Source organism: Hylobates moloch, unplaced genomic scaffold (genome assembly GCF_009828535.3).
Source record: "Hylobates moloch isolate HMO894 unplaced genomic scaffold, HMol_V3 SCAFFOLD_17, whole genome shotgun sequence".
Classification (NCBI taxonomy): Eukaryota; Metazoa; Chordata; class Mammalia; order Primates; family Hylobatidae; genus Hylobates; species Hylobates moloch.
Genome location: NW_026652292.1, coordinates 29,069,771 through 29,083,237, shown reverse-complemented (window position 1 = coordinate 29,083,237; position 13,467 = coordinate 29,069,771). Strand labels below are relative to the sequence as shown.

The 13,467-nt window shown below is 41.8% G+C and overlaps 1 protein-coding gene across 1 annotated transcript in view; it reads left to right on the top strand.

The window, feature by feature from the left end:
* Positions 1–267: 267 nt before the first annotated feature.
* The window catches only part of GOLPH3 (golgi phosphoprotein 3), a 59,482-nt gene continuing 46,282 nt past the window's right edge, over positions 268–13,467 (top strand). The window contains exon 1 of the mRNA XM_032135868.2: positions 268–777. Within this exon, the coding sequence (XP_031991759.1) occupies positions 553–777 (225 nt within the window). The 5' untranslated portion in view covers positions 268–552. The remainder of the gene's footprint in view (positions 778–13,467) is intronic.

Here is a 13,467-nt window from a genome sequence, read left to right as displayed (position 1 = left end):
TGGGGGGCCCCGCTAGGTTCAGGCTCCAGCCCTGGGTAGTGAAGGGGAAACGGGGAACGGATGGAGGGAGGGCACGTCACGGGAGCAGGACTGCAGGACCGCGGGTCAGGGGGCGCAGGAACGCCAAGGAAAAGACAAGCACCGAGGGCCAGGAAGGGTGTAGGCGGCAGTGGCAGCGGATCCCCGGCCGCCGCTTCCGGCGCCTCCCGGCCCAGCTCTCCCGCGCCGACTCTGCCACATCCTCCGGTGACGTCAGCCGGGGCCGCCATATTGGAAAGGCGCCGCCGCCGCCTCCGCTTGGGAGCTCGGGGCGTTTTGGGGGCTGCGGCCGCAGGCAGGAAGGCACTCCTCTCCTGCTCCGCCGATGCCCGGCCAGCCCGCCTCGCCCTGACCTGTCTCCTCATGACTGCCCCCGGCCCCGCTGCCGACGGACGTCGCCCCGGCGTCCGGATTTAACACGGAAACCCGGGTCGGAGGCCGCGCGGGGAGGAGGAGGGCGACCCGGTCGGTCCCGCGACCCTCTCGGCCCGGCTCGGCGCCTCGGCGGGAGCCATGACCTCGCTGACCCAGCGCAGCTCTGGCCTGGTGCAGCGGCGCACCGAGGCCTCCCGCAACGCCGCCGACAAGGAGCGGGCGGCGGGCGGCGGCGCCGGCAGCAGCGAGGACGACGCGCAGAGCCGCCGCGACGAGCAGGACGACGACGACAAGGGCGACTCCAAGGAAACGCGGCTGACCCTGATGGAGGAGGTGCTCCTGCTGGGCCTCAAGGACCGCGAGGTGCGGGCGCGGCGGGCTGGGCGGGGGGCGGCGGCTCGGGGCCCGGGCGCCAGGTGAGCGCCAGGTAGGTGCCAGGTGAGCGCCCGAGGCTTCCGGCCCGCGCACCTGCCCTCGCTCCGAAGTCCGCGCCAGGTGGCGCCCAGCTGACCCCGAGCGGTGTCGGAGTTGGCTGACCCCCTGCGCGGCCGGTGCTTTCCGGATCCTCCCCGTAGAGATGGCTTGGATTTTTCCTTACCCCTTTCACAGTCATTCCTTTCATCTCGACACCCTGGCAGTTTGTATTTCTTCGTCGCCTTTTTTCCGCGTTTTTAACCCGTGTAGACCCCAGGGTGCAAATCCAACCCAGAGACTGCCCGGGAAACAAACAGCTGGAGCCACCAGCGCCACGAACTCTTGGGTGTTTTTAGGACCTGGAAGGGGTGCCCGGATCTGCTTGCTGGGGATTTTTTTTCTTCTTCAGTTAAAGCTTACTGTTGGGAATTACGAAAAACGTAGGCGAAGTGGTAATAGAGGGAAAAGCTCTTTTACTGAGTAAAGTTAAGTCAAAATTCTCATGAAATCTCCTGGTAAATGACTTTCTAGGTGAACTTGCATTAGGTGAGATTATTTTTAGTATCGCTTTTATATTTTATCAGTTGATGAATCTCAAAGCCTTGCCGTCTTAAGAAAGGGCTTTTTCATCGAGTGCTTGAAATGTAGGTTTGTGAGTTGATCAAAGGCCTCAAAGCTTCAGGTGGGTTGAAGTTGCAATAGATAATTCTTTGTATTCTGACTTTGAAAGCGTTTATTTTCACTTCAGTGTCCAAAATTTTCACACACAGAAAAGTTGAAAAAGTGATAGATACATATGCATATATGCTCTTTCTAGATTCTATGACGTTTTGCTGTATTTGTTATATTTGCCTACAAAAATGATTATTTATGTGGAGACGGAGTTTCGCTTTTGTTGCCCAGGCTGGAGTGCAATGTCGCGATTTCAGCTCACCGAAACTTCCGCCTCCCGGCTTCAAGCGATTCTCCTGCCTGAGCCTCTTGAGTAACTGAGATTACAGGCATGCGCCACCATGCCCGGCTAATTTTGTATTTTTGTTTTGTTTTGTTTTTGAGACGGAGCCTCACTCTGTTGCCCAGGCTGGAGTGCTGTGGCGCGATCTCCACTCACTGCAACCTCTGCCTCCCGGGTTCAAGCGATTCTCCTGCCTCAGTCTCCCGAGTAGCCGGGACTACAGACGTACGCCGCCATACCCAGCCAATTTTCATGTCTTTAGTAGAGACAGGGTTTCACCATGTCGGCCAGGATGGTCTCGATCTCTTGACCTAGTGATCCGCCCGCCTCGGCCTCCCAAAGTGCTGAAATCACAGGCTTGGGCCACCGCGCCCAGGCCTGATTTTAAGAAAGTTTTCCAAATTCAGGAAGGTGGGCCAAAAAAAAGTCTTACAAAACAACATAACCTTTCTTGGTCACTGAAACTTACTAGATATAGGCGAGTTTTATATGGACTGTTTATATGGGCCTTTCTTATTTAGGAATCTAATGAACTAACGGTTAGCTTGATAGATACGTCTAGGGCATCTGCCACATCTTGGTTTCCCATTTCTCAGGTTTTAATAACAGTAACCTTGAAAAAAGTTGATGTTCCTCTGGCTGTGAAAGGGCTGCTGTACCTGTTTAATTATTGAGTTGTGATGATAAAGCAGGCTGTATGTGCAGTTCCTTGTTCTTTGGATGAAAGAGTAAGCTAGGTGTATAGTGTCCTAGTAATGTAATTTTTAGAAAATATTCAACTTTAGCCTTCAAAATTGGAAATCTTGATTATAAACATTTGTCTTTTTTTTTCCTTTTTTAGACGGAATCTTGCTCTGTCGCCCAGGCCTGGAGTGCAGTGGCGCCATCTGGGCTCACTGCAACCTCCCTCTCCCCAGGTTCAAGCGATTCTCCTGCCTCAGCCTCCCGAGTAGGTGGGATTACAGGCATGCACCACCACACCCTGCTAATGTTTGTATTTTTAGTAGAGACGGGGTTTCACCATGTTTGTCAGGCTGCTTTTGAACTCCTGACCTCAAGTGATCCACTCGCCTCGGCCTCCCAAAGTGCTGAGATTACAGGTTTGAGCCACCACGCCCGGCCATGAACATTTTTCTTTTTGGACAAAAATAACATCATTATAGACATTTTAGAAATTACAAAAAAAAAAAGCAAAATTAAAACATATTCCTGAGTGAGCATTTTGGTTTATAGTTTTTGAGACTTTTCCGTGTGGATAAAACTCGGTGGAAAACAAAAACCTAAAAAAAAAAAAAACTAAAAAATAAGCTTTTGGTGTTCTGAGTCACACTGAGAAATTATAGTGAGGAAGTACCTATTTGTTTTTTCAAATACATGTTACTCTAAATCAAGCTTGTCCAACCCGCGGGCCAAATGTGACCCAGGATGGCTTTAAATGCGGCCCAACATAAATTGGTAAACTTTCTTAAAACATTATGAGATTTTTTTTTTTTTTGCAATATATATATTTTTAAAGCTCATCAGCTATTGCTAGTGTTAGTGTATTTTATGTGTGGCCCAGGGAAGCCAAAAGGTTGGACACCCTTGCTCTAAATGTTTAAGGTGAAGCGTATTAACATGCTGTTTTTCGGTGATTGGTTCTCAAGAAGATAATCTAAATAATTTGTCGAAGTTTAACCGTACTCACATAATTTAAACAATTCAAAGTTCTTTGGCAGGTAATTGAAACCATGTGTTCTGTTTATTTTGCATCAGGAGTCACTCATTATACTTTGCTAGTCATGGCTAAGGTCCAGATGCTTGCTAGCTTATTGTGAGCATTTCTTCCTGAATTCAACCACATAGGGAAATTTTTTCTCTCTTTTTTTTTTTAGGCAAATCCAGAGAGTTGAGGGGTTTTTGTATTGCTTTTGTATGGGATTTTGTATTGCTTTTAGGGATTAGCCTATATATTTTTTTCCTTTCATCACATCTTAAAATTTTTTTTTTTTTTTAAGAGATGGAGTTCTCAAGATGTTGCCCAGGCTGCACTCAAACTCCTGGGCTCAAGCGATCCGCCCTGAGTAGCTGGGACTACAAGGTGCATGCCATCAAGCCAACTCATCATGTATTCACACTCTAATAACCAGCTCTGTCAACTTATTTGTTCGTATGTTTTTCCCTTGGGAGGCTCCCCACCATATTTTTAACTTACAGTACTCTTTTTAGGAGGCAGGAATTGCTCTCTTACCCTGAGCCAAGGCGTTTATGCTAACTCATTGCTTTAACTGATTTTTACTTAGCGTTCATCTTTTTAATGTCTGGATTCTCCTAAGAACTTTAAAAGCTAAACTTTGCATTTAAGCAAATCATTAATGGTGGAAATCTTTTATATATGTGAGCTAATAATCTTATCTGAATATACTTGTTAAATCAGTACCTAGAGCAAGAAACAGAAGCCCTAGCCCTCCACTTGAATATCTTTCCAGTCACTACCCATTCCTCAGGGGTAACCACTGGCTTAATATTAGAATTCAGCATAGATTAATTTTGCCTAGTTTTTTGTACTTTGTGTCTGCTTTTTGTTCAATGTGAGATTCATCTATATCGTGTGAGGTTGTCATTTGTTCTTATTGTCTTACCAATTTATTTTTAACATGTTTATAATCTATAATATTTAAAAAATTACTTTGACATATTCTCAGTCAAGTCTCTCCTTTTTGATGTACAGAAGGTTCAGTTTTTGAATAAGCAGATGGTCTGGCTTCAGATTACCTATTGGGGTGAGTCTAAAGTCATTGTGATTGATTTTTTTTTTCTTTAAGTACACATTTCAGATTTTTTTTTTTTTCCAATGATATTTCTTTTTTGCTTTTATAAAACAGAGATGCCTAGGCTCCTCAGAGGATTCTCATGCTCACTTGGGCAGAGAATCAGTGCATAAATATTTAAGTAACTCTTTAAAGACCACAGTAAAGATGGCAGATAGTTCACACCTAAATTCAATTGCCAAGTAATTAGCAGTATTTCTTTAATTGCCCCAGTGTTTGAGGGGGAGGGGCAGCAAAAGTGCCAGGTATTTTCCTTTCCCTGTATGTGTGTTTGTTCCATAGGTGCTTTCCATAGAATATTTTCAGGATGCTTTATTGAGGATTACCACAAATAACTGGTGTCATATATGTTTGAATGTCTTCATTGGTGGCAAATCTTAGTCTTTTAAGGTTAGATTTAATTATTTTCAGTGGCCAAGTATAATTTGGAGTATGCCTATGGAATAGCAGAAGCAGAGACTCTATAGTCCTGTCCAAAGTGTATTCTTTGGCTTTTACATATAATTTAAGCCTTCTGAGCTTCAGTGTTTTCATGTATAATGGAAAAATAGTCATCCCATATGATGGTTCTGATTGTACTGCTGTGGACATTTATTAACTCCTCCCCAGATCTTTGCTTTGTTTTGTATTACTTTAGGGTTTCCCCATAGTGTGTTGCCTTTTTTTGAGACAGGGTCTTTCTTTGTCACCCAGGCTGGAGTGCAGTGATGCGATCTTGGCTCACTACAGCCTCAACCTCCTGGGCTAAAGTGATCCTCCTGCCTCAGCTTCCCGAGGAGCTAGGACCACAGGCACACACCACCATGCCCAGCTAATTAAAAAAAAAATTTTTTTTTTATAAAGACAGGGATTTCACCACATGGCTCAGGCTGGTCTTGAACTCCTGGCCTCAAGTGATCCTCCTGCTTCAGTCTCTCAAAGTGCCGGTATTAGAGGCATGAGCCACCGCACCTGTTTTTTTTTTTTTTCTTTTTAAAGACAGATTGTGCTCTGTCGCCAGGCTAGAGTACAGTGGCGAGATCATAGCTCACTGCAGCCTCGAACTCCTGGCCTCAAGTGATCCTCTCGCCTCAGCCTCCCAAAGTGTTGGGATTACCGCGACCAGCTCTAGGATGCACTCTTGAAGCATGTTATTCCCCTGTTGTTTTGTTGTGCAGCCAGACTTGTCCAGTCGTATGTTTTCTTTCAGGGCTTTGGATCTTGAGAGAATAATGAGCTGTAGGGTTTTTTGGAGACCTTTCCAGAGTCATGTCAGCGTGTGGATCAGACTGTTCTTTGGCATGGTTCTTTGAGCTGCTTTCTCTGGTCTGTTGGCACTGTTTTTTTCCAGTCTGATTTTCCAGTCGTCTTTCAGTGTTGTGAGTTTCAACAGCTTTCCAGTAAAGTTGCTTTTTAAAGATAGCCAGAATCAGTTACTAATGTTTCTAATGCTTGTAGACAAGAACTGTAATACAATAACTTAACTCTATATCTTGAAAAATAAGTACTTGAGGTAAATAATATATAATGGGGTAAAATACTTAAGATTAACCAAAATGACGGAACTGACTTTTGTGTGGCTTTTACACAGGCTCCAAAGATGTGTTCCATTTTTGGAATAAGGTTCCCAAGGTCACTGCTTTGGAGTATAATAGTGATGAAGATGTATAACTTAACAAAAATTGTTTTCCTTTCTATACGTATGGTGATGTCCACCATCTCCACATATCAAATCTGTAAATCAGAAATTCATTCAACAAGTATTCAGAATTTCCAGATGTGCTGAGTTTTAGTAATTTAAAATATAATTAAGGCTTCGAATTTTTTTTTTTTTTTTTTTTTTTTTGAGACGGAGTCTTTCTCTGTCCCCCAGGCTGGAGTGCGGTGGCGCGATCTCGGCTCACCGCAACCTCCACCTCCTGGATTCACGCCATTCTCCTGCCTCAGCCTCCCGAGTAGCTGGGACCACAGGCGCCCACCAACACGCCCGGCTAATTTTTTTGTATTTTTTAGTAGAGACGGGGTTTCACCGTGTTAGCCAGGATGGTCTCGATCTCCTGACCTCGTGATCCACCCGCCTCGGCCTCCCAAAGTGCTGGGATTACAGGCTTGAGCCACCGCGCCCGGCGAAGGCTTCGAGTTTTTAATGAATTTTTGTTGTTTCTAATACAAATGATATTTCCTTCATATTTTTTAAAGGTGTGAATTTTTATCTATTTTTTTCAGTTGTTTAAACACAAGTATGAGATATACAGGATCTCAAAAATTACTTTTGAAGTTCTTAAACCATTTGATTTTACTTTTTTTCTTTTGAGACAGCTTTGTCTTCCAGACTGAAGTGTGGTCGTGTGATCATGGCTCATTGCAACCTCGACCTCTTGAACTCAAGCAATCCTCCCTCCTCAGTCTCCTGAATAGCTGGGACTATAGGCACACACTATCATGCCCAGCTAATTAAAAAAAATTTTTTTTTTTGTAGAGACGTGGTCTCACTATGTTGCCCAGTCTCGAACTCCTGGCTTCAAGCAGTCTTCCCGCCTTGGCCAACCAAAGTTCTGGGATTACATGTGTGAGCCACCATGCCTGGTCTGCTTATACCTTTTCGACAAGATTTTATACTGTTGAAATTACTTCTTAATGCTTTGGGATTCTTTTACAATATGGTCAAGATATTCACTAACTTATCTCGTAAGTTATACTAATATTTGATATTTGTTAATTTTGGACTACCTGAGAGTTCTAGTATGGAGCATTTGAATTACCTTTTAGAATTGTATTTTGAAGCCTGGGTGTGGTGGCTCATGCCTGTAATCCCAGTACTTTGGGAAGTCGAGGTGGATGGATCACCTGAGGTCAGGAGTTCGAGACAAGCCTGGCTAACATGGTGAACCCCTGTCTCTACTAAAAATATAAAAATTAGCCAGACATGGTGGCGAGCACCTGTAATCCCAGCTACTCGGGAGGCTGAGGCAGGAGAATCACTTGAACCTGAGAGGCTGAGGTTGCAGAAGTGAGCCAAGATTGTGCTACTGTACTCCAGCCTGGGTGACAAGAGTGAAACTCCGTCTCAAAAGACAAAACAAAAGAATTGTATTTTGAAGTTATTTTGATAGGTTTTGAAATATTTGGGGGATTTTTCTGATATTTAAAGAAATACACTTTTATTATATCATCTTACATGTAAATCTTAAAAGACCCTGGAGGCATCAGGCATTATGCTTGTTCTGTTACGTAATGTTAAACTTTTGGCTGTACACTTTTTTATGTCTTTGCAAACTTCCCCCCTCCCAACAGCATAACTTTTCTGCTGCTATTAATCAGATTAAATAGTATCAAACTATGCTGTAGTCTTTGTTTAGAGGATTTATCTTCATGTTGTGAGTCTCCCTTTGAAGCAGCACAAAAAGACAGTGCTTGTCCTCCTCCTCCTTTTTTTTTTTTGAGATGGAGTCTTGCTCTTATCGCCAGGCTGAAGTGCAATGGCACCGTCTTGGCCCACTCCAACTCCGCCTCCCGGGTTGAAGTGATTCTCCTGCCTCAGCCTCCCAAGTAGCTAGGACTACGGGCGCCTGCCACCATGCCCAGCTAATTTTTGTATTTTTAGTGGAGATGGGGTTTCACCATGTTGGCCAGGCTGGTCTCAAACTCTTGGCCTCAAGTGATCCGCCCGCCTCGCCTTCCCAAAGGGCTGGGCGCGAGCCACTGTGCCCGGCCATGCTGCTGCTTTTTAATAAGTGTCCTGACAAGTGCCAAAAGTGGAAACCTGGCTTCATTTTGAAATTGATGTTTTTGGCTTTAGGTTTCTCTTATCAAAGCAGGGAAGACTGCAACCTGTTTCAGTAGCATTGTGCAGTATTACAATGTAATCTAGTACATTTTGAGGTTTTTGACTTAGGTATTACAAATATATTTAGAACATAGGCTGTTTCTCTTCCTGTTTGGTAAACCTCTCATCTGCAAAAACACAACTAATATTAAAGTACAGTGTATTGCCAAAAAGGATGTTTCTGGTCACTTTTAAGAATAATATTTTAAACAACAACAAAAAAATTTATTTTTAAACTTAATACATTGTATTTGGTTTACATATTCCTTTAATGGAGAAGTTCTTAAATTGGAGTGAACAGAGCTGAGAAACTTTGTGAATACTCTGCAGTTGTGTGTTTTCTTGGTGAAAGAGAACAGAGGTCTCATTAGATACTCGAAGCATTTAGTGAATCAGGAAGGTTAAAAAGTACCGAACAGGAACTGTTTGTTTTAGCTTAAGGTTTTCATCTTTTTTTTTTTCCTTCCTGAAAATTAACTACAGAAAATTCCAGGTTTCCAGGGTTGTCGTGAGTTGAATTTTAAGTGATTTGAGATACGAAGTCCGCATTTCTGTGGCCTGTCTCCAGGTTCTCATCTTGCTAAATGACATTTAGAAGCAGCGTAACTGCTTCTAATCTAGGATTACCACACATCTAGGATTCTAACAGTTTCCATCCATTCATCAAATGTTTACTGAGCACATGCTCTGTGAGAGGCCCTTTACTAAGTACAAATTCACTGAAGAACATGTCTGTCTTCAAGTTCATTCATTTTAGTTCTGTGTGTCAAAGCTCATATAGTAAACTACAAAACTAAATTATGTTGCTGTTCTAGAATTTTTTTTTTTTTTCTCTTCTGAGACAGTCTCGCTTTGTTACCCAGGCTGGAGTGCAGTGGTGCGATCTGTGCTCAGTGCAACCTCCGCCTCCTGGATTCAAGCGATGCTCCTGCCTCAACCTTCTGAGTAGCTTGGATTACAGGCACTCGCCACCACACAGGGGTACTTTTTGTATTTTTAGTAGAGACAGGGTTTCGCCATGTTGGCCAGACTGGTCTCAAACTCATGACCTTATGTGATCCACCCATGTTGGCCTCCCAAAGTGCTGGGATTACAGACATGAGCCACCTCGCCTGGCCTGTTCTATAATTTTTTGATGTCATATATTTCAGGCTGGCATTTGGCAGTCACCCAGTACAATGACATTACTCACATTAAGAATACATAATTTACCTAACCCTGGCGGGTGTGGTGGCTCATGCCTATAATCCCAGCACTTTGGGAGGCTGAGGCAAGGGGGATTACCTGAGGCAGGGAGTTAGTGACCAGCCTGGCCAACATGGTGAAACCCCATCTCTACTAAAAATACAAAAATTAGCCAGGCAGGGTGGTAAGCACCTGAAATCCCAGCTACTCGGGAGGCTGAGGCAGGAGAATCGCATGAACCCAGGAGGTGGAGGTTGCAGTGAGCCGAGATCATGCCACTGCACTCCAGCCTGGGCAACAGAGCAAGACTCTGTCTCAAAAAAAAAAAAAAAACCATAATTTATTAAGTAAGTTAATATTATTTATTAAAGCAAATTTACTTATTAAATTTACTTAATACGTTTACTTTATTATTAGTTAAGTAGATTACTGACTTTATTAAGTAAATTATGTATTCCCAGTGTGGTAATGCCATTGCCAAGGGAGTGAAACTTGGTTCTGGGTGTGATAGTGAAAGAATCTTACTCTTGGCCGGGCGCGGTGGCTCACACCTGTAATCCCAGCACTTTGGGAGTTGAGGCGGGTGGATCATGAGGTCAGGAGATCGAGACTATCCTGGCTAACATGGTGAAAGCCCGTCTCTACTAAAAAAAAACACAAAGAAATTAGCTGGGCGTGGTGGCGGGCTCCTGTAGTCCCAGCTACTCGGGAGGCTGAGGCAGGAGAATGGCGTGAACCTGAGAGGCAGAGCTTGCAGTGAGCCCAGATTGCACCACTGCACTCCAGCCTGGGCAACAGAGCGAGACTCTGTCTCAAAAAAAAAAACAAAAAACTTACTCCTCTTGTATATAAAAAGGCACACTTAACAGTGTACAAACAAATATGTATATTCCATCATATTAAAATTTCATGGAGGAGAAGGTAATGAGGAAAAAATCTGGAAGTACTTCTTAAGGGAACAATGATGAAATAAGAATGAGAAACATTGAAATAAGTCAGTATTGAAAATTATAAGCTTGTGCTTAGTTGAGGTTTAGAAATCTTTTTCTCTGATAGGAATTTTTATTGCAATAAAATTTCGCTTGTAGTTCAATAGGAAGAGGAACAATTTTAGCATACTGAACTGCATGTAGGAACTTATGAGTTAAAATTTTAAGGTAAAAGTTATTTTTATTGGTAATATTTATGCAAACTGTATTCCACCACTACCTTCTGGGACAGATTAGAAATTAAGAAACTGTATGTAAAAGTTGCTAATGGTTATTTTTACTCTGGTTTCATTTTCTAGTTCCAGTTTCTTAAATGGAAATGCTAAACAGTTTATACCATATTAACAAAATAACCTCAGAAATAGCACTTAAGAAGTTCAATTTCAGTTCAGTCACTGAATGGAGCATACCATTTAATTTTTGTCTATACCATGTTGTGTAGCTAAAATGAAATCAGACATTATTTAGTATTTATATGTTCCGTTTAATCCAAGTATTGAACACCTTCTCTGTGCCATTCATCCCTTTGCTAGATGCTGGGGTTACAAAGAAAAAAATATATATATTTTTTATATTTATATGTTTATTTTATATATATTTATATATATTATTATATATAATAATATATTTTTATATATTTATATGTAAATGTATATTATTTTCATATATTCATGTGTAAATATATATTATATATATATAATATTTTTATATATTTATATGTAAATATATATTATTTTTATATATTTATATGTAAATATATATAATATTTTTATATATTTATATGTAAATATATTATTTTTTTAAATTTATATGTAAATATATATTTTTAAATATTTATATGTAAATATATATTATTTTTATATACTTTTTATATATTTATATGTAAATATATATTTTTTATATATTTATATGTAAATATATATTATTTTTATATATTTATATGTAAATATATATTATTTTTATATATTTATATGTAAATATATATTATTTTTATATATTTATATGTAAATATATGTATTATTTTTATATATTTATATGTAAATATATATTATTTTTATATATTTATATCTAAATATTTGTATATATTTATATCTAAATATTTTTATATATTTATATCTAAATATTTGTATATATATATATTTTGAGACCAAGTCTTGCTCTGTCACCCAGACTGGAGTGCAGTGGCATGATCTTGGCTCATGCAGCCTCCTCCTCCTGGGTTCAAGCAATCCTTGTGTCTCAGCCTCCCAAGTAGCTTGGATTACAGGCACATGCCACCGTGCCCAGCTAATTTTTGTACTTTTAGTAAAGACGGGGTTTCACCATGTTGGCCAAACTGGTCTTGAACTCCTGGCCTCCCAAAGTGCTGGGATCACAGGTGTGAGCCGCTGTGCCCCCGGCCACAAAGAAAAATTTTTTGCTTTTAGGGAGCATTCAGTCTGCATAGAAGACAGATTTGCAAATGATTTCAATAAAATGAATTATTAACTTTATTTATCCTGCCTGTCTCTTCTGAATTACTAACTTTAATGGGAGTATGTGTTAGGTGCAGTAAGGATGTACATGGGGGGATGCTTTGGATCAGGACCTGCAAGACTGCTGTGTTCTTGACTCCTAGCCTTGCCCTTGACTAGTTGAAAGAATTAGAATAAATATTTTGAATTTTAGAACCTTAGTTTTCTCCTGGGCAAAATGGGCCTACTTTTGTGTTCTGTCCAACAGCCTCTAAGTTGTAGGGATCCAATGTGTTGGCAAATGTGAGTGCTTTGAAAACCGCATGGTGCTGAACAAATGCAAATGGGTAATTACCTAGCCTAGAGAAGTAAGTTAAAGTTTATAGTGGTCTTGACAAGTGACAAGTGTTTAATATTTCCATTATTTTTACTATTTCTTGGTTCTCTTGCACTTTATATGCTGGGCTTACTGAACGTCTTACTCAAATTCAGATGCTCATCTATGCCTTTATTTTTTTTTAAATTTTAATTTTTTTTTTTTTTTTTTTTTGAGACGGAGTCTTGCTCTGTTGCCCACGCTGGAGTGCAGTGGCCCGATCTCTGCTCACCGCAAGCTCCGCCTCCCGGGTTCACGCCATTCTCCTGCCTCAGCCTCCCAAGTAGGTGGGACTACAGGGGCCCGCCACCATGCCTGGCTAATTTTTTCTATTTTTAGCTGAGACGGGGTTTCATCGTGTTAGCCAGGATGGTCTTGATCTCCTGACCTCGTGATCCGCCCACCTTGGCCTCCCAAAGTGCTGGGATTACAGGCGTGAGCTATCGCACCCGGCCTTAACAATTTTAATTTTTATGGGCACATAGTAGGTATATTTATCTCTGACTTTGTTGTGAACCTCTGGTCAGTTTTCTTTTTGTAATTCCTGGCGAAACTGGTTTGGGAAATCTGGAAACCTGAAGTACCACTTGACTTCTGATTTTTATTTTTTAATTTTTTATTTATTTATTTTTCTTTTTTGAGACAGAGTCTCGCTCTGTCGCCCAGGCTGGAGTGCAGTGATGCGATCTCAGCTCACTGCAAGCTCTGCCTCCCAGGTTCATGCCATTCTCCTGCTTCAGCCTCCCGAATAGCTGGGACTACAGGCACCCGCCACCACGCCCAGCTATTTTTTTGTATTTTTAGTAGAGATAGGGTTTCACCATGTTAGCCAGGATGGTCTGGATCTCCTGACCTCGTGATCTGCCAGGCTTGGCCTCCCAAAGTGCTGGGATTACAGGCGTGAGCCACCGTGCCCGGCCGATGGCACTCTATTTTTAGGCAGAAGGGTTGCTGCCTGACCTCAAGGCCAGGATCTTCACTGAAGGTGGTAGGACTGGGTCTCTTGGACAAGGCAGTAGCTCGTAACCCTTTTCTATTTCATTGAAGTTTTTTTCCTCTTATCTG